At 40.3% G+C, this 21,250-nt stretch overlaps 2 protein-coding genes across 3 annotated transcripts in view; one reads left to right on the top strand and one right to left on the bottom strand.

Annotated features, from left to right (window-relative positions):
- The window catches only part of LOC124642688 (talin-2-like), a 103,256-nt gene extending 92,599 nt beyond the window's left edge, over positions 1-10,657 (top strand). Inside the window, exons 86-97 of the mRNA XM_047181288.1 lie at positions 429-559; positions 1,045-1,187; positions 2,088-2,153; positions 2,492-2,603; positions 2,889-2,973; positions 3,318-3,483; positions 3,739-3,825; positions 4,087-4,207; positions 4,691-4,803; positions 9,062-9,152; positions 9,412-9,476; positions 9,997-10,657. Coding sequence (XP_047037244.1) covers positions 429-559; positions 1,045-1,187; positions 2,088-2,153; positions 2,492-2,603; positions 2,889-2,973; positions 3,318-3,483; positions 3,739-3,825; positions 4,087-4,207; positions 4,691-4,803; positions 9,062-9,152; positions 9,412-9,476; positions 9,997-10,092 — 1,276 coding nt within the window. The 3' untranslated portion in view covers positions 10,093-10,657. The remainder of the gene's footprint in view (positions 1-428; positions 560-1,044; positions 1,188-2,087; positions 2,154-2,491; positions 2,604-2,888; positions 2,974-3,317; positions 3,484-3,738; positions 3,826-4,086; positions 4,208-4,690; positions 4,804-9,061; positions 9,153-9,411; positions 9,477-9,996) is intronic.
- A 95-nt stretch (positions 10,658-10,752) lies between these two features.
- Positions 10,753-21,250, bottom strand: part of LOC124642666 (apolipophorins) — a 33,759-nt gene continuing 23,261 nt past the window's right edge. For both annotated transcript variants that reach the window (XM_047181253.1, XM_047181254.1), the window contains exons 37-56: positions 21,066-21,247; positions 20,578-20,777; positions 20,224-20,353; positions 19,672-19,843; positions 19,185-19,303; positions 18,842-18,970; positions 18,314-18,460; positions 17,847-18,012; positions 17,343-17,548; positions 16,883-17,014; positions 16,475-16,579; positions 15,914-16,098; positions 15,257-15,488; positions 14,920-15,067; positions 14,489-14,629; positions 13,057-13,172; positions 12,662-12,788; positions 12,155-12,270; positions 11,484-11,678; positions 10,753-11,144 (exon numbers count right to left, since the gene is read on the bottom strand). In XM_047181253.1, the coding sequence (XP_047037209.1) occupies positions 11,127-11,144; positions 11,484-11,678; positions 12,155-12,270; positions 12,662-12,788; positions 13,057-13,172; positions 14,489-14,629; positions 14,920-15,067; positions 15,257-15,488; positions 15,914-16,098; positions 16,475-16,579; positions 16,883-17,014; positions 17,343-17,548; positions 17,847-18,012; positions 18,314-18,460; positions 18,842-18,970; positions 19,185-19,303; positions 19,672-19,843; positions 20,224-20,353; positions 20,578-20,777; positions 21,066-21,247 (2,966 nt within the window). In that variant the 3' untranslated portion in view covers positions 10,753-11,126. The remainder of the gene's footprint in view (positions 11,145-11,483; positions 11,679-12,154; positions 12,271-12,661; positions 12,789-13,056; positions 13,173-14,488; positions 14,630-14,919; positions 15,068-15,256; positions 15,489-15,913; positions 16,099-16,474; positions 16,580-16,882; positions 17,015-17,342; positions 17,549-17,846; positions 18,013-18,313; positions 18,461-18,841; positions 18,971-19,184; positions 19,304-19,671; positions 19,844-20,223; positions 20,354-20,577; positions 20,778-21,065; positions 21,248-21,250) is intronic.

Raw genomic sequence — 21,250 nt, 5'->3', positions numbered from 1 at the left:
GTAATTGGGTTGAGGAGGCCAGATAGACAGTCGCTCGGTGTAAAGCACTGGTACTCAGCTGAATCCGGTTAGACTGGAAGCCGACCCCAACATAGTTGGGAAAAGGCTCGGGAGATGATGGTGATGTGGAGCCTACTCCTAAAATTCGCTCTTTAGACGCAACTGCCAAGAAGGGTAATTGTTTAGTATATTTTTACTTAGAGTTCTATAATTTAAATTTAAATAAAGATGTAAGAAATTTACAGTTCAAACTAGAATTATGAAAAATAGATATATATTTTCAAAATGGTTATTTTCATCAAGCCCATTATTTTTTTTATTAGTCAACTGTCTTGGTCCAACATCACTTCTACGCAAATGAAGGTCAAGGCTCAAGATTCGTGCCGATAACTATAACTAAACTACGAACCTTCTTATAACACTCCCAGCTTACTAATGGAGCGAGTACGAGAGCTGAAGAAGGCGATCGAGCGCGGCGTGGTGACGCGAGTGGTGGAGGACTTCATGGAAGCTGAAGCTCCCCTCGCTGACCTGGACCTGCTCGCTGATTATGAGAAGGGTGAGTTGTGCCACTATCTCACTCCCAGCTTACTAATGGAGCGAGTACGAGAGCTGAAGAAAGCGATGAGGTCCCGGTTGTCAGTGGACATCCTTGGCAGACGTTACGGGTAGTCAGAAGCCAGTAAGTCTGACACCAGTCTAACCAAGGGGTATTGGGTTGCCCGGGTAACTGGGTTGAGGAGGTCAGGCAGGGCAGTCGCTCCTTGTAAAGCACTAGTACTCAGCTACATCCGGTTAGGCTGGAAGCCGACCCCAACATGGTTGCGAAAAAGGCTCGGAGGATGATCATGAAAGGTTCTCCTAACCTATAGACAGACATGTGTTGCTGGAGAGTTTGTGGCGCCACTACTTCTTCCCACCAAAAACACATAGGAAGAAGTGATGGGTGGGCGTTTTGGGGGCTATCTTTTGTAAATTTCTGACGTTCGAAAAGTGCTGTTTTGCAGCCAAGTTTGAATAAACAATTTTTAATTTTGATTTTAGACGAAAGCAAGCGCAAGTTGATCCTGGAGCGCAAGATAGCCGAGCTGCTGGCGCAGCTGGGCCGCGTCACCCGCACGGCGCGGCTCATCGCACACACCGACCGCAGCGCTGGTAGCATACAGCTCAACTCCTGTAGCGAACAGGTACGGTAATTCAAGGCTTCCTTACCTTGCATGGTCAACAAAATTACTAGAGAGATGCCTAGATTGTGAAAATCTCCTAAGAAAGTAGCGTTACCTTTTTGCCCTTATACACCTTCTTTGGAACATATTTTTTATATTACCAAAAATCAATGACGCCTGACCTACCTCCACTAAGGCACCTCCATCTTTTCTCACTCCGTGCCAAAAGGCAAAAGGGGACCCTATTACTCAGACTTCGCTGTCCGTTTGTCATTAAAATATATCGGCCTGGATAGTTGACAGTCTTTTTCACAGATATATTTCTGACGCCGCTATAGAGAACTTACTGAAAACGAGACTAAAATAAATATTTTGCGAGTCGGGCTTGACCGGGTTAACTAGATTCAGCAACATGACATCTTATGCCTTCAAAAACCGGCCAAGTGGGAGTCGGACTCGCGCACGAAGGGTTCCGTACCAGAGTAAAAATGAGCAAAAAAATCACGTTTGTTGTATGGGAGCCCCCCAAAATATTAATTTTATTCTAGTTTTCAGTATTTGTTATTATAGCGGCAACAGAAATACATCATCTGTGAAAATTTCAACTCTCTAACTATCACTGTTCATGAGATACAGCCTGGTGACAGACGGACGGACGGACGGACGGATAGAGGAGCGAAAACAATAGGGTCCCGTTTTACCGTTTGGGTACAGAACCCTAAAAACTGGTTATGATGGCTCTAGAAGCTGAACCTTAACCTTACAGCTGCAATTCACATCCCTTGAAAAGCACTACTTCTTATGTATTCCCGTTGTCGTCTTGTATGTATTAAAGTTATAATAACTTTTATATATGTGTATTAAACTGCCTTGAATGTAGTTAAGTAAATCGACACAAACTTACTAAAACTCTGTTCTTAGGCGGAGTTGTTGGCTCCAATGTTGGTGAAAGCTGCACAGGAAAGGGTCGCCTCTCCTAATGACCAGGTAATTTTAAAATCAATAGTATTATACTTAGTCATTTTCATTACACTGAAATAGGTTATTATTCTGTATAGACACATCGCAGGTAAAAAATCGACTTCAATGATAATATACCGAAAACCTTCTAAGTCTACTACAACTTCAAAGTTCTAATATACTATGCTGGAAACAGCATCAACATCTATTCAGACAAGCGTGAGATAATCGTGCATAAACGTACATCAAGCAGAGACTTACTTTTTTGAAGTCGGCTAAAGATGGATTTCATATCGTCCCGTGGAACTTCGGTAGCATATTGTTTGGGGGTATTTTAAGATTTTTACTCGTCTGATATTATCCAGGTGATAATAGAGAAGTACAAGTCCCTGTTAGCCAAGTACACGGACTCGCTGTCTCAGATCCGAGACCTGTGCGACCAGTCCGTTGATCCCATGGAGTTTGTGCAAACTGCAGGTATAGTGCATTTTCAACTTTATTTCTAGAGGAATATGGCAAAAGTTACAGATTGAAGTAGCTTGAGGAGTTGGTGTCTGTACTAAAATGTTGTCATGTGAATTTTCGTAAGGATTTGTTGTGGGAAGATGACTTAAATAAATAAAACATCCGACTCCTTAAAGTAAAAAACAGAAGTAAGAAAGAAAAACTTTTAGTTTACTACTACCCACTGAAACTGGTTGTTAAGCCAAGTGTTGCGGACAGAACTATTCAATTAACAAATATAATTATGTGCCCTTGTAGGCGAGACGATGGAGCGCATGCGCGAGGAGTCCACCAAACACAACGATCCCATGAAGTGTGCACACACATCTAACGCCATCACCAAGTAAGATAATATAACAACAGCAATAATGCTATGTAGTATATAAATAATAATATTTATATACTACATAGTATTTTCCGAGGGTCTTTACCTGATTATATCTGTGTTTTCCAAAAATCTATCTTCTCCATATTTTGTGACAATTGTTTTGGTTAGTGTCTCTGCAATTTTGTCTGTATTCCTTTATTGTATATCATCATAATTTATGTATGATGTAGACTTGTTTATTACGATTAAATGGTTTTAAAGTTAAACCAATATAAAAACCCTTTAAAGTCCATTTTCATACCCGCTTACCCGCGAACAATTTTCAATCCATTTTGCAAAACTTGTTTCTCCTTTCTCAGACTAGCCAACCGCGTGATCCACGTGGGCCTGTCCTCGAACGAGGCAGCCGGTGACCCCGAGCTGAGGAAGCTGCTGTCGGAGGCGCAGCTGCAGCTCAGCGCCGCCACGCCGCAGCCGGGCACCAGGGCCAGCAAGATGCCCGACTGGAAGGATACCACTGCCAAGGTATTCCTCACACATGAACACGTAGGCCTGTCCTAGTCCCGTCCCGAGCTGAGGAAGCTGACCACATTTGCTCAAAATGGTTTGGACATTCCAAAGTTCAGATATCACAGGTCCAGATGCAGTAGTGTAAAAAATCGCTTATTGAAACTTGCCTGTAATTGTAAATTATACGTTTTTCGCTTCAGGAAGGAAGTAATGAATCACTTATCACGTTACTGAATATGCTAAAATAACTTAATATTTTACAATAAACAGATCTTACAAGCGACGGAGACGGTAGAAGCAGTGCTCGGCGGTGAGACCATCTTCAACACGCAGCCAGGACCTGACCAACCCATTTATGTAAGTTTACTGTCTTACTTCCTGTACATAAAATAAAAAAACAGACTATTTTGTACTTGTATCTGCGTAAAAGCTTGAACATTGTAATACTTATGTCCTGCGTAGCTGGGTGATCTCCTTTGATAGAACAGCCACCGTGGCCAACAATCAGCGCAGACTCCTTTATATTTTTTTGATTTACTACCCACTTTTTGGATTCACATAACCTAGCTTTATCTACTGTCCTATAATTATATATTTACTTGTAATATTATTATGTAGAATGAAGCACTGAATCTGCACGTAGCCATTCGCGACTGGTCGTCTCGCGACAACGAGATAGTTGCCGTCGCCAAGCGCATGGCCGTACTCATGGCCAAACTCTCCAACTATATGAGCAATGGTAAGTCACTGCAACAGATCAAAGAATAAGAAGAATAAGAATATTTATTTACGTGAAACATGGTTGGACATAGATTTTATATTATGATATTGTTTTGCATGTTTCGCCATAATATCGGCATGCAAATCTTTCTCTTAGACTAAGTTATAGTTATTAATTAATCTAATCAACCAATAATATTTACATCTTAACTTTAAATAATAATAAACCAATAATAATTAATCTTAAAAATACATAGGAAGTGGTGAAAGGTGGGTGTTTTAGTCTTTTGTATTTGGGAAAAAATATGTTTACAAGCCAAGTACAAATAAATGATTTTGAGTTTAAGATAAAAATGAGATAAGATTATTGAATGACACTTTATGAACGAAAATTTTTCAGCTGAAAGTACCAGACCTATTCCTGAAATGTATTTTTCATATCACTTTATATGGAAAGGGAATTTCCGAAAAAAATAATTGCTTTTATGTATTTGATTCACAGACAAGCAGCGCGAGGTGCTAACAACTTCGAAGTCGATAGTGTCGGAGTCGCACGAGGTGGCGCGGCTCGCCAACAAGCTCGCGCACGAGTGCACCGACCACAGGATCAAGACTGTTAGTATTATTACCATCATTTCTTATTTAGGTTATGTATTCATAAGGGCAATATATAAGAAAGTAAATAATAGATAAGGGTACATAGTGGAAATTTAGAAAAGATATATAGGAAAGTATATAAATTAGTAACGGTATATTCCCAGAAAGTGCCGGTCACCAGCGAAGACTTGTGCAATGTAGGACTAACGCCGTATATATATATAGTCCTCCTTATCGATTTCGATAACGGCGACCTATGACAAATTCACCTCCTAGATTGAGCCCTGATGTGGCTGGCGAAACCGAGTTTGGATTTGAAGACCCGGTCGCAAGCGCTGCAGTACAATTGACCCGCACTATTGAGAGTATAGGTGTACGAAGGCTTAGGTCTTTCTTTTAGTAATTGGCGCTTTTCGTCTAAAGCCTCGAGTCTTTTTTCTTCGAAAAACTTGACGTTTTCATAGATGGTTTTGCGCCAAGATGACCTATTTAAGGCAAGCCTCTCCCAATCATTAGGGTCTATACCGCAGGCCTTCAGATGTCTTTTGAACACGTCCTTGTAGCGTAGGTATTGTCCTCCTCGCTTCCGTTTACCTTCAGCCATCTCGGAATAGAAGACCGCTTTAGGTAGACGGTGGTTGTCCATCCGAAGGACGTGTCCACACCACCTTAGTTGTCGCTGCATTAGCAACGCCTCCATTCCATACATATTGGACCGCCGGAGAACCTCTGTGTTGGAAATGCGATCCTGCCACTTAATTCTTAAGATGGATCTCAGACACCTAAGATGGAATGTGTCGAGCTTTTTAATATCTGACTTGTACAGGCACCAAATTTCTGCGCCGTACATAAGCACAGGCATTACTAGTGCCTTGTACACGTCAATTTTAGTTTGCAGCTTTATGTCATGGGATCTCCAGACACGATCACTCAGCCGTCCAAAAGTTGTAGCGGAGTTTGCGATGCGTAGTGGGATCTCAGAAGCTAGGGTGTTATCATGTCTGATATTGCTTCCTAGGTATTTAAAATGGGATACTTCCTCTAGTGGTTTGCCATCTATCTTTATGGTTTCCGTATCCAATTCGTGTCCACGTGACGGTTGTTTGAGGATTTGCGTCTTAGCGATGCTTATGACTAAACCAAACCTTTGGCAGGATTGATGAAGTGCATCGACGTATTTTTGTAAGTATGTCAGGTTGTCAGACATAAGACACACATCGTCAGCGTAGAGTATTTCGAGGATGGAGATCTTAGTCAGTTTTGATTTTGCCCTGAACCTTGAAATATCGAAAACGCCCCTATCAGTACGAACATTAAGTTGTATCTGATCATGACAGTACTTCAAGGCATCTCTCATAACAACTGAAAAATAGATGGCAAAGAGTGTGGGTGCCATGACGCAGCCCTGTTTTACTCCACTCGTAATCTGGATTTCCTCAGAAAGTTCATTTTCATGTTGGACTTTCGCTTTCATGTCAGTGTGAAAATGACGTATAAGGTTGATGAACTTCTTTGGATACCCAGACTTCTGGAGAACAAGCCAGAGAGCCTCACGTGGAACTCTATCAAATGCTTTCTCTAGCTAGATCGACAAAACACATGTAGAGAGACTTTTGGTGTTCCAGCTTTGAGCTTTTCTCCTGAAGTTGCCTTACGACGGAGATGGCGTCGATAGTACCTCTGGCTGGACGGAAGCCACACTGGCTTTCAGGCAGGTAATCCTCAGCTAAGCTACTAAGACGTCCGTTTATAATGTGTGCTAAGATTTTACCAGCACTGGAGAGAAGTGATATGCCTCTATATGAGCTGCAATCGGAGACATCTCCTTTGCCTTTGTATAGCTTGCAGATCACCGCATCCTTCCAATCCTGTGGGACTTCTTCGGTCTCCCAGACCCTTGAGACAAGATGAAATAGTCTCCTTATGATATTTTTCCCACTGTATTTGTACACTTCCGATGGTAACCTGATCCATGCCAGGTGTTTTAGCGTTTTTGAGACGTTTTTACTGCCATAATAAACTCCTCAAAAGTAGGTGGATCCTCCAGTTGTTGGCAAACAGGCAGGTCTTGGAGGTTGCTGATATACGACAGGTCAGCTCTGAGCGCATCGGGATTCAGAACATCATTGAAATGCTCTGCCCAACGCATTATTACATCCGCTTTTGACGTAACTCGGTGCTGTCTGTCTTTTGTAGGTAGGTGCAATTTTTCTTGCCCGTGGGCCGAAAATAGTTCGTATACCCTCATAGAATCTGCCAGTCTGGTGAGTATCAGCGTAGTGCTGCATTTCAGCAGCTTTCTCTGACCACCACTTGTTTTTCAGCTCGCGAACTTTACCTTTCAATCTTTGCGTAGCATCACTATTGCTGTGTGTGTCCGTCTGCTTTGAATTTAGTTGATGCCTGTGTTGTTCAACTAGCGTTCTGATTTCTTTGTCAGATTCGTCAAACCAATCTTGGTTCCTTCTCTGAAGTTTTCTTACAATTTCCTGTGCACAGCCATGTAGGTGTTTGGCATAGGCTCTCCATTCTCCATCTATGTCACTAAATTCAGCATCGGGAGCACTCGCAGCAAATTTTGAATCTAACGCCTTACCTAAGTCCGGTGAGGTGATAAGATTCGCGGAGTCCAGCCTGGGAGGAATTTTGTTTGGAGCTCGTTGTGGTGCTTTCAGTTGCAGACACATCTTTGATCGAATAAGACGGAGATCAGTCCAGCCAACGGCGCCACGCATTGCTCTTGTAACAAGAACGTCACGCAGGTCTTTCTGACGGACAATAATATAGTCTAAAAGATGCCAGTGCTTGGATCTTGGGTGCATCCACGAGGTCTTGTGTTTCTCAGCAAGTCGGAAATATGTATTTGTGATACCAAGATTGAATTGTGCACATAATGACAGTAATCTAAGGCCATTATCATTACATTTACCGACTCCATGTTTACCGAGAGCACCGTCCCATATATCATATTCGGTGCCAACACGAGCATTGAAATCACCCAGTAAAACAATTTTATCACAAGCTGGAATGTTCTCAAGAGTTTGTTTTAGCTGTTGGTAAAACACCTCTTTATCTTCGTCGGCTGAAGGCAGTGTGGGCGCATATACACTTATGAGATGGGCGTATTTGTTACTGGCAATTGGGATACGTAGAGTCATGAGACGGTCATTGACACCCTTAGGTAGTTCACTCAGATCTCTCACCAAACCATTGCGAATAGCAAAACCCACACCACTACCAGCCCTCTCGCTGGCGGGTCGTCCACTCCAGTAATAGGTGTAGCTTCCAAGTTGTTCACACAGCTCTCCCGTATCGCTTAAGTGCGTTTCGCTAATTGCAGCTATGTCTATATTATAGCGAGCTAACTCCCTTGCTATAAGGGCGGTTTTTCTTTCTGGGCACTGGTTACGATCATTGTCTAGTAGGGTCCGTACGTTCCATGTAGCGATGCAAAGTTTTTGATTGTTTTTCGTATCGTTTACTTTTTTCTGTATCTTCTGACCGCATTTGACGATGTCCAAGTGCCCGCGGCTTGACACTCAGATGATGGATGGGACAGACTATTTTTGGGCCACCTTTTCTAGACCCCTCCTCTATGCAGAGGAAAGCAGAGCGATCCTAAATAGGGCTGCTTTGTCACCAGTTGTGCTGCCGAACCCAGAATCCCGTCCCAATCGATTCCGGGAGCGACCACTCTCCCCTGGCTGCCTACGTGCAGAATGCTAACTAGAGTCTCGGTACATCGATACCTCCACCCCACCGCCAGCATCCCATCAACGCAGGGCTTTTATCGCTAAGATCCGGAGGTACTTTGCTAGGGTCATCTGCGCGTGACTTTGATTTTAGTGGATATGCAGTTGCGCGGATACACACCCACTCTCTCGTTCCCGCTCTCTGTAGCCCAATGGGCTGGCAGGCCAGTACGATTGGCAGAGGCGGGAATGCAGCGAAAGGCCGTAAACCACTATATGGATCCTGATAGATGCCCTTAAGGTTTTTCGCATTACCCTGCTGCGTTATCCGTCATTATATTCGTAAGTTGATATGGACTATAATGACGGAGCAGACTTAGAACATTGGGGATCACCAAATTCCTTTTGTCACTTCTAGCGACACCCATAGGAAGAAGCGGGGGCCACCTACCTTGTTAGCAACGTAAGATTTTACTGTACGCGTGTCCGCCCCCTACGAACGCCGTATATCCTTGTCGTCAGTGTATGTTTTAAAATAGTACGTTCTTTTAATAAGGTTCTTTTAATTTTTGATTTCTTTCTAGAACTTGCTACAAACTTGTGAGCGGATCCCGACAATCAGCGGTCAGCTCAAGATGTTGACCACCGTCAAAGGATTCTCTCTTGGACGGCATGGTAAAATGGCTTCATTATTATTCGTAATCCGTTATTTGCGATTAGAGATTGAATTTTTACATTAGCTCCGTCAATTTTTTTCAATTTGTAATTGCAAAACAATGTATCTAAAGACAAAAATATCGAAAAACATCATCTGCAAACCTGGACTATAAAATCTGAAACTACCAAAGCGTATTGAGAGCACGTGATGATCATGATTATTCGTTATTAATTCTTTGGAGGTAAATTGCTAATATCAATCATTATTGACTTCCAGGTACTCAAGAAGATAAGGAAGCTTTGGACATGTTAGTTGGCAACGCTCAGAGTTTGATGTTGAGTGTAAGTATTTTACAGACATCCATAATAGATTATTGTTTTGCTTGGTCTAGCTTAGAATCCAGGTTCTTTAAATTAACAGAATAGACCAGATTTGACTTTGTGTTAAATTTAACAGCACGGGTCTATAACAATAAAGGTTTACAAATATTAAACGAATATTTTATCTATACTATACCAACTAACTAAATAGATCTCAGTGGCGTGCACTTGGAGAGGCCTATGTCCAGCAGTGGACTGCGATAGGCTGATGATGATGATGATGATGATGATACCAACTGACGTTATAAAGTTGATGTTTGTTTGTTTGTTAACCGGCTTCTCAAAAAGAGGGAGGTTTTAAATTCGTCGGGATCTTATTTTATTACGTATGCGTTCTGCGATTATCCACGAACCGATTTGAAAAATTCTTTCAGTGGGAGATTATTACAGGATATTTATGGAGTGCCTACTTACCATGGTATGCGGATGACATCAGCTGGCGAAAGCTAGTTCCTACTAAAATTAAATATGTTTCTTTTAGATTCAAGACGTAGTGAAAGGCGCTGCCAGTGCATCCGTCAAGATCATGTCTCAACGAGGACCCAGGATGAAGTGGGTGCGCAAGACTGTCTACTAACATTTCTTATACTTATACTGACGCAGGTCAACCTACCCGAAACTGACAAATTCTACCAATCGAACGTCAACCTTCAACTATTGTGATAGGGTTCCAAATCTGATGAAGAAAGGAGATATTTCAAAATATATGGAGCCCACTCTTTGTACACCTTAGTAAAAAATAGGGGAACATATTGTTTTCATTGATCCAATTAATTTAATTTTGATTTGTATGGTTGTTAATCCAGTTTGGGTAAAAAATCCAGTTTGGGTAAACTGGATTTTTCAAGGTACTGTACATGTAGTGGGTCGGATTTGAAAGATCTCCTTTTACCAATTGAATATTAAAGTTCCACTATTGGATAAGGTTAAATATCTATTGAAGAAATTTGACAGATGAAGATAGGTTGATGTGCTTTCACCTGTACGAAATACATTCCGACAAAGTATATATTAGTGTAAGGAAAAATGTGACTTTCTCACAATATTTGTAAAAGATTCTTTATTTTATTATATTTTCAAACATTTTTAACTGTTAGTTTATATTTTTATACTTTTTGTAATAAAAAAAAAACTGATTTTAATTTTTGTTTAATTTACTAAACCTTTTAAATTAATTAATTATTTTCAAAAGTGCTATACGAGGTTGTTAGAGATGATATGAAATAAAAGAAAAACGTTTAAATAACATATTTTATTATAAATCTAATACAGAGTCGTTATGATCACTTAATACCTCACGACGGTACGCGGCAATTCATAAATACAACAGATTCTGCTGATGACAATTAATAATGAATAGTTACTTCTGCCACGGAAACATACAACAAGCAACCATCCATCGCTGGTTTAGTACTAACTGTAGTTAAATTATTGAATGTTGAAACAGCAAGGGATGCTACACTATTCTATATTTCCGTAGAAGACTATTGGATGAATGAGTGCGAGTGAGACGCAGCTACATTGGTATAGGTGCGTCTCGCTCGCACTGGACTACGTAAGGCTAGAGTATTTGGTACTTGGCACGATTCGATCACAGTTGAGGGCGCAGATTTACTTCCTTCTGCGAGCCTGAGAACAAAGAATAAAATATTAGTAAACACAACAAAATAAAACATTGTAATTTCAAAAAATTATAGACCTGCTACATTTATAAATATGTAATTCGATATTAGCTGTATAGAATAAGATACGTATATTTTCTAGAATATAAAATACCCATATTTCAGGGCATGACCATAAAATATATATCGCCCAATAATTTTTTAAGTACCTTAAAGATCAAAGTGGGCAAGAACTATCATCATTTACTTTTTATGTCATCCTACCTTTGCCCTACGTTATCACCAGCCCGTCTTGGAACTAATGATAGAAGGTCTAAAAAGCTAAAAAAAAATAAGATCCCCTTACCACTTCCTTCCTATCCTTGGTGACGCAAACAGAGCGAACCCTGAAGGGGTCTGCGTAGACGCAGGTGCAGTCCTGCACCATGGTATCATGTAGCAGCTTCGAGTTGATGGCAGCTGCAGCAGTCTGGAGGAACTGCTTCTGCTGTCCAGGGTTCAGGCCGTGGAAGTTGGTTGCGGAGAACACGATACCTTCGGTCTGAGGGAAGAGAGTAGTGAAGGTTAGATGAGGTTAAAATAGGTTTTGAGGTAGATAGTGGTCAAACGCGACAATAAATAGGATATATGAGGGGAGAATGGGCTCAAAATTAAGTCAATTAGACTAGACTATCATATGTCAATTAATTCTGGGATTACTTAATAGTCAATTAATTCTGGGATTAGGTTCACAAAAAATTTAATTGATGTAGATTCCTCCTATTTTTAACAGAATTCTCAAAGAGGAGGAGATTCTTTACTATTGAACTTAAGCTAAAAGACATAGTTTAACACTTTCCCATCTCCGTTTTGGATAACAAGCTAACATTCAGTATTTTTTGTCCAGATAAAGTTGTAAATACATACTAACTCAACCTACTCATAGTTATTTACAAAATCCTTTCGTTTTATAAGTTGGATGTGAAAACATGTATTCCCATTTCGAATGCCTTTAATTTAGTTAGGTATGATACTGACCGACTCAACGAAGTCTCTGCAGGCGTCGTTGGTCTTGACCAGCGTGCTCCTGAGGTTCTCGGCGTCCTTGCCAACCTTCTTGTCTCCCAGCATGATCACAGCGTCTTCAGTGTAACCTGTACACAACAATTATTTATTTTAATTAAGTTCATCAGCGGTATAGTAGAAGTGATGTAGTCCATCAAAACTTTGGCAAAGTCGAGGAATTTTGGTGAAAGATTTGATGAAACATCTTCAAAGTTATTAAGTTAATTTTGGGAGAAGCCTTAACCAGCAGTAAACCTTACATGGTTGTGATGACGTAGAAAAAAGAAGTAAATAAATGTTTCTTTCTAAGTAGATCTTCTTTTGACTATATGTGAAAAATAGCCATAACTATCGCAGAGGAAAGGTTTTTGTACTCGTGATTGTGCTGATCAATCGACGAGTTTTTTAAAGGTTGAAGAGAATATTCTTCAAGTATGTAAAATCATAGAAAGTATGTAAAGTTATCAAAAGTATACTGACCAACAATCTGTGCGGGGTTCTTGCCGTTGCCGAGCTTGAAGCCGCTGGGGGTGACGGTCACGATGGAGTGCGAGTACGCCATGTTATCAAACGCGATGCTGTAGGCGATGGAGCGAGCGACCTCAACCTGTGGAGACGAGGATGTATTTTAGGGTGACGCTGTTTTTCGCGATTTTGATGTGAATATGAAGGTTATTGGGATACCTATTTCAGATCTTTGCATAATCGGTTAACCAGTTTTGCAGTAAAGCTTTTTTATTTAGGCACACATCAAATATTTGTTTATTTTTATATTAGTTGCTAAGATCTGTCATGGAGTAAATCGGTCTATAACAGGTCTAGTAAATATTGCCATCAAGAACTGATCAGCAAAGGTAGCTGTGGAGCCAACTCACCAGGAACAACTGGCTGACGCACTCCTCTCCGACGACAGTGATGGTGTGCTTGACGGCGCCAGCACGGAGTGGCAGCTGGAAGATCGACTCGTAACCAGCTACTACGTTGGTGAGACCTAGAGTACACACAAAAATTGAGTTAGAATCTTCAGGTTTATCAGGCTTTATTAAAGTTTCAGACTACAGTCTGCCATCATCTTTCATTATTCATACTCATTTTATCTCAAAAATATGATACTATACTTCGGCCGTTCAGAGAATGCGTTCCTGACACCTATCAGTTAGTCACGACTAGTGATGGGCACAACATAACACTGAGTTCGTTACCGTTCCTTCAAAATGAACCGCCGCATTATTTTAAGATTATTTTCGTTTTAAATTGGCGGAATCATTTGTTTTATATTTTAGTTATTTAAGTGGAAACCAAAAAAAGGTAATATTCATATAATAAAATTGTTTTATTTATTCTTTGTTACAAGTACATTGAATTGAATGTGCGAACAGAATATTAATCAGACTCCGATTTGCTTGAGGAGGTGGTGTCTTCATCATCATCTTCGCCTACATGTATAATTATATTATTATCAATAACAGAATCAATCCTGATATCTCGGTCTAACAAAAGCCGGGTAATCAAATAAAAACAGATCGAAAACACTTGAAAAACGTGGTCTATGCGCACGAAACGACAACGGACGACTGTTTTAGCGTCACAAAATGGCGGCCCATAACGCCATTTGGGGTTACCATTTTTAATCTAAGTATAAAAATGCGGTTTGGTCATAGTTTTATTTTTATATTTCATAAACGTTATAATTAAGTCTTATAGTCCATTATTTTCCAATTCTTAAAAAGAAAATCAAAACGTATTATTTTATATTATAACTGTATAAGAACAGATTACGATACTTGCCTGTTATTTTTAGCACAGCACTACAAAATATAAACCGCTGACATAACCTTGTAATAGCGCAGTATAGATTTAGAAAAATATTGTTTACCAAGTTATTTGACACTCAGTTTGGCACAAAATTATAACATTCATTGATTATTGATATAATAATGTTGTTTTAATGCTCCTCAATTGTTAAAACGGTAAACAACCAGCAAAAATATTTTTATCGTAACTGCAACGCCATTGCAAAGTTACGTCGTCAGTTCAATCGCGACGTGTCAGGAACGCATTCTCTGAATGGCCGAACTATAGGTAATCGAAAATTTTCAGGGTAGTGCTAGGAAGTGCTAGTTTAATGAATTGAATTCTGAACTTTTGCATATAATGTAGGTAGGTATGTCAATTTTACTGAATCGTTCAATATTCTCCATACTTAATTGCATGACACAATGTAGTTTTCAAAATTGATAATATGTTTTAAAAATATAGAAATAATTATGAAGCCGTTAATTCTACAAACATTAGATGGTAACTTACCAAGCTCAATCCTGAGGGCATCGACGATGGAGGCGATTTCGAAGTAGTAAGCGTTCAGACCCTCCTTGTTCATGGTGGGGTCAGCGAACCTCTGGTAGCGGCTCTTGTCGTCGAAGTGGACCTTGGCGTTCTTCAGTTTCGCTGTAAAAGGACACAAAAAATATTTAATACCTATTTATTATAGCAAGTTTTTCATAATGTTCAGGAAAGGAGGAATGAATAGTCTCCATAAAAAATTTGACCTATGATGGACTTTAATTAATCAGGGTTTATATCAAGGCAGAACTCAATGGGCATGTGTTGTATATTTTTGGTTTATTTGCTTTCTGGTTTTCTGGTTCTAAAATCTACATCATCTTGAAAAGATTTAGGAATCGCTTTTCAGTAGCTGTAACAAAGATGTTATAAGTAGAAAAGCTTGTGAAACTCACGGTCAGTATCATAGATGATGGGGTAGGGGAACTTGGGCGTGATGCCGACCAGGTAGACCTTCACGTCAGTGATGCGCTTGCTCTTCAGTCCATCGATGACCTGTCCCACTAGAGGAACCACGATGTCCTTGTAGTTCTTCTCATTGTCCTGGAAAAAGAGAAGTTGGGGATTCGGAACAGAAGTAATTGGGTTATGCAATGTTATAGCAATAAAAGATTCAATATTAATAAGAAAAGAATAGCCGTCAAGACATAACGAATAAGCAAACATGAATTTCAATAGCTATCATAAACTTAAAATTTCAAACACTTGTAACTTAGGTACTTGGTAACTCACCTTGGTAGTTTCGAAAGCAACAACAATGTCAGCTTGCTTGTTGGGGACCTTGATCTCGTAGCTCTCTCCGACATTCCTGGGCTTGTCAGCGTCTATGCACTTCACACACACGTCGGGCAGGACTGCGGGCAGCAGGCCGGAGACGGCCAGGGCGGTGTAACCACGGGCAAGGTCACAGGCCTGGTTGAGGGCCTCCTTAGAGTCTCCGGAGCAGGCGTGGACACAGGCTTGTCTGAGGAGTGAGAGATTATGTTAGTATGCAATTAAGTAATTTATTGGATGACTACATAGATAAATATTGTAATCTAAGTCGTTGTTGGAATTCTTTGGTCAGCTTTTGAGCAAGAATTCGAAAACATTTGGTGTGCTTATTTGGGTAGAAGACCTAGGCTACACGATAAGAAGAAGAAGGAAATAAATCACAATTATTTTTTATAATACAATTTAAGGGCTGGTAAACAAAACGCCTTCATTTCAAGACATAGCTTAGTATATTTTATCCATAGCAAAGTGGTTTTTATTATGCACCTTTTTTATTTAATAATATTTACATTGAGGAGAAAGTGTAACACTAATGGAATGTCTGCGCCTTTCTCGTTACTGGTTTTAGATTGGGAAGGTATTGTGATGTTAAGGTGGTTTGAGGAAATTATGTACCTGAAAGGCGCGATGTCAAGGAACAGGCTAAGCGGTCTGAGCGGCGAGGCTCCGCCGAACACCTCCTCGCAAGCTGGCGGGAGCTGAGCATGGAGCTGGTGTGCGGAGTGCTCGGGCGCCTTGGCCGCGGGGCAGCTGCGTGTGAGTCTGTATGCATTGCCGAACTCGCTCTCTGATGTGCAGATCTGGAAGTGAGGTTGAAGAGAGATGTTAGATGAAGTAAAAGATCACATGCCCCTTTGGTAAAGGGCAATAACTATAAGTGAAGTGAAAATATTGAAAATACGGTAATTATAGTCAATTGTTTGGTTATGGCTTCACAAAATAAAACTTTTGACGTAACTAGGATTCGGCAAGTCTGTTGACTGTGTTTATTTGCCACCCTCATCTCTTCCTTTTTTTTTTAAATCAACTAAAAACAGAAAATTCTGATGTTATGGCGGAGCGACCGCTTTTTGTGGCTTTTTATACTATAGGTTACTCCTTAAAAAAATCTCTCTGGGGATTGGTTTCAAACAAACTAGTAGTGATTTACAGTGTTATGAGATAATTAACACGTACCTTTCCATTGGGTAGACGGAAGTCATCGTAGGGCTCGTTGTTGCCGTCTCCGAGAAGACCACGCAGCTTGCCAAGGTAGAAACCGTTCACTTCGACGTAGCAAACCTGTAATAAGTACAATATTAACATTAATTAAGAATTGATTTCATCAATTTATCCCTCGTTTTTCTTACTAGTTAAATTGTTTTTAATTAACACCTATTTTAGCTTCACTTGTAACTACCTATATATGTAAGAAAATCTTGGAATCTTAATTTGACCCACTTCCCGGTCTTTGATTAGTTTTGCTCTGAGTTCTGATGACAATACATGACCAGCGTGTTTTTTAATTTTTGAAACTATTAATTTTTATTTCCTGAATCACTTTTGAAACTTTACTTAATTACCAGTTATCATTATTACACATACCTCAAGTTTAGGAGAGCAGATGGCCATGACTCCGTATTGAGAACCAATGCCGACGCGGCCGCTAGCCTCGCGGAAAGCGAACGAGTCCTTCTCCATCACTGGGAAACCGTGGTTGGCACCGTTCAGGGTCACCTGCGAAATCATATACGGAATAAGTAAGTATTCATTTAAATCAATAGTAATATTAAAAAGTTTAAGAATTTGTTTGAAGTTTGGATTTGAATATATCTGCGTGTTACCCTATTTATGGAAGAAGGCTATTTTTTAGTAGGACGGTATGCCGGTAAAACCGCTGGTTGAATGTTGTTACTTATAAAATAGCTTAAATCAGGGATTTCATTTCCTCTTCAGAATTAAATGAATCCTTATTTTTCCACAGAATGCTCACAATGCCCATGACCCCAAGAATACTGAATACACATTCAACATTCTAAATTCCAATTAGAAAAGTACCACTCACCTGTCCGTTATCCTTAAGCTCAGTGATAGTGCCGCTCTTGTCTTCCAAGATGAGAGCTTTAGGCTGTCCATTGGCGAGCTGGATCATGAGAGTGAAGTTCCTGTCGACGTGGTCATGGGCGAGGACGTAGCGACAGTTGCCAGGGAAGGTCATGTGGCGACCGTCGAAGGTGAAGATGTGCTGGCCGTTGACGACCACAGCGCGGACTGTGGGGAAAAGTAAATGGTTGATTAATTAAAGAAAACAGTGTACTGAGTTGTCGCTGGTTAGACTGGAACCCGACCTTCTAAGACCTTCTAAAATTCTAGGCAGATGATAAGATGATTAATTAAAGATGTTTTCAGATATTTACTTGTAAGTGGAATTGGCGTTATGGGTATAATAGTGGTTAGGATGAGGATGTCAAAATACTCTAACGGAAGAATCTTTACTTCAATTGGAAACCAGTTTAATGATGACGACTGGTATTGTTATCAATAAGTGTACGCAAAATATTATACTCACGTTTAGCGGGCACCTCATCCAAAGGATTCAAGCTCCTGGGCCTGTAAGCCTTGATCATGCCGAGGACATCAGGTACGTCTCCTGTCAGCAGCTTGTTGAGCACGCTGGCTGATGGTGGACCTCCCAATCCTGGCAGAGACTGTGGGCTACCGGGGGTGAACGAGATCTGGGTAGAAAATAGAAGTGTCAGTTAAATCTATGTATTTCACTTGAAGGGCTCTCCAAGGCATAAAAAGGCATTAGAAAGGTTAGCTTACTGTACCTAAATTAGTAGCTAGGACCATCAAGAGGTTCAAGACCTTAGGTTTTCACGTTTTAGATAAACTACCCTTCACTATTCTGTGGGTAGAGAATCTCACCTAGTGAAGATCACAATGCAGATCCCTGTAGGCTGGTTTACCGTTATCGTCCAGTGATGCCTTACTAACATTGTTCTTTTCATAAAATTTATATAGAGGATTGCTTACCGGGCTGAAAGAGGCAGGTCCAGTGGGCACTCCAAGTTGTCCGAGCTGCACTCGGATGAACTGGATGAGCGAGGTGACAGCTGTCGACAGTTTCTGGTAGATCACGCGGAGCTCCTTGTTGTCGTCAACCTTCTCCTGTTTCAGTTTCTGTAATACAGAGAAGAATATTTGAAAAGCTGTTCAAAGAAATGATTTTCTTTTTTGGAACAAGAGATTTACCTTCGATAAAATCGTTTAGGTATTTAAAATATATTTAGTGCGTGTTATTACTTCTTCGTAAGACATCTATGTCAGGATGAAATCTATATTAGTTCTGATAGAGTTATTAGATAGAGTTCTGATAGAGAGAAATGGAAGCAGAAAACATGTTGCACTGACTCCAAATACTTAATTTGGGAACAGGTCAGAAAAAAGAAGAACATTTTGAAGATCTTATAAAGCGTGTTACGATCAGATATTGCTCAATCTTGACTGTCATTTATCCGAACGGTAAATACATATAATTATGAATTTGTTATAACATCTTACCTTGGTGATGTAAGAGTGTACAGCATCAGTGAACTCTCTGATCTCTGGTGTCGGGATGAGTGCCTTCAGGGTGTTGTACGCGTCTCCCAAGAGGGCGATCGCTTGTTCGGGTACTGCCAGCTCCTGGTACTGTTGGACAAACACATGTTATTATTAGTAAGCAAATGAGACTATCATAAAAGAAAATGCTTGCTTGTTTTTTAACAGCAAGCAAAAACAAAAGATGGTTATTTTTGGTCAAACTCCCCAAAATGGAACGGTGATATTCAATGATGACTTCAGTGTAGAAAGAAATGGCAATATATTTGTAGGGATTTTAAATAATGGAGAGTTTTTGGTTTACCTTCTCCTTGATGACGGCGAAGATGGGCATGTCCTTGAGGGATTGCGTGAGTTCGTTGGTGAGAGCGGCGACGCGGGCGCGGAACTCCTTCAGCTGAGCGACCACGAGGCGGGTCAGGTCTGTGGAACAAATAAAACATATTATAGAAATTGAATATACTTTGAATAATTTTCAAGACAATTAACTATACTTTTTAGGCGTAGACTTGCATGTTTTTTACAGGACTTTATGATACGTGTAAGAACACTAAGGCTCTTATTACATGCATACGGCAAAGGCACGGCTGTCGTTTAAAGAACTAACTTTTCATACACATACTGAACATACATAATTATGAAATAGTAATGATGAGCTACAAAGAGAGCCATGACTTCCACATATATTTCTGCTTTATCGTGCCATTACCAAGTTCATATAAAAACGACTTTACTGTTTGAACCAAGATTTTTTTCATAACTTTCCTAGAAGCCTCAGTTTCAACACTTACCCTTGAAGATGGCGGTGAGCGTGTTGGTGAGTTCCTCGAGCTCAGGCTTGTGCTTCTCGTAGAAGTCGGAGACGAGGGCGGCATAGTGAGCCACCAGGTCGATGAGGCTGTCCAGGAACTCCTTGAAGTACTTCGACACTTGCGCGTAGAACTGCTTCACGGCTGGTTCGAACTGAAAGACGAAGAGATTTCATTAGAACTTTCTAAAGATTTTACTCTTTCGCTTCGGGAATTAGTTTGTGAACCAAGCATAACTTCCAACTTCGGGGAAATGAATCAATTCCAAATTTAATAAATAGATCAGCCAAGGTCAAACACAGTTTTTTTTTTTTTAATATAAATTGCTTATGTGATACCTAAGTTTAATTTCAAAAGATGAATTCGACTTTGAAGCCGATTCCAACATAGTTGGGATAAGAAGCGGGAGATGATGATGAGTTTGACTTTGCTTCTGAGTCAAATATCTTTTCAAATAAGTATTAAATGATATTAAAGAATCTATAACTATTGTTGCAGTTACGATGGTTGCTCGAGTTAAAGTTGACTACATACCTCCTTCTCGTAAACGGCCTGGACTTGCTTGGCGGTATCGATGTAGATCTTGGTGATGCTGTCCACGATGGGCTTGGTACCCTCGATCACCTCCTCAATGATCTTGGCGACGTATTTCACAATGATGTTCCTGGAGTTAATCATGTGATTCAGTATAAGAAGGGGTTATGTTGGAGTATGTGGAATTGCAAATGAATTAGCTAAAACATTAATATATTTTTTTTATATGAAAAGAAGGAAGAAATCTGCTTTCTGCAGTGAAATAGAAAAATAAGCTAATGATGACTATTGCTTTTACCATCGACTGTGCCTATGTTCATTGTAAGTTTTATAAGTCCAAACAAAAATACTCACAACGCCTCAGAGATCTCCTTCAGCACCTTATCATCAGCAATTTCCTTGTAGAACCTGTCCAGGTCTTCGGCGAATGACTTCTCAATCTTCTGGAAGGTAGGCTCGACGCGAGACATGATGCTCTTGAAGTCATCGTTAGCCTTCTCTCCGAGCTGCTTGATGCGGCCTTCTAGGTTGTCCAGGTCCTTACGCAGAGCAGTCTGGTGGGAAAGAAGATTTATCAGGCCATGTAAGAAGTTTACCACTTATGGTGAAAGGAAAGAAAGAGAGCTATTTTCACAAGGTGACGCAACTGCAGCGTATTTCTATGTTTATGTTTGTTTTATCGTTTTTGCGTCGTTTGTGTGAAATAAATGGTTTTTCTTTCTTTCTATGCGAAATATGTAGTCTTCTTACATATAGACGACATGCCCATGTTCTAAGATACCAGTTACATTTTAGTTGCACTATTTCTCCTTAGTACCTTGTTCAATAGTAAATGGTCTTACCAAGAAGTAGTTGAAGTTGTCCTTAGACGCGCCATAGTCGCTCTTTACGAGGTTATCATCCAGGAACAGAGCTCCGTGAACGATGTTCTTCTTCTGACCTCCGAGGATGATGTCAGCGCTGACGTCCACTCGCTTCTCAGGCTGGATGTGACCAACGATGGACAGCTTGCGGTCGGATTCGTCTG

This window comes from Helicoverpa zea, chromosome 25 (genome assembly GCF_022581195.2).
Source record: "Helicoverpa zea isolate HzStark_Cry1AcR chromosome 25, ilHelZeax1.1, whole genome shotgun sequence".
Lineage (NCBI taxonomy): Eukaryota > Metazoa > Arthropoda > Insecta > Lepidoptera > Noctuidae > Helicoverpa > Helicoverpa zea.
This window is presented reverse-complemented; position numbering and strand designations above follow the sequence as displayed.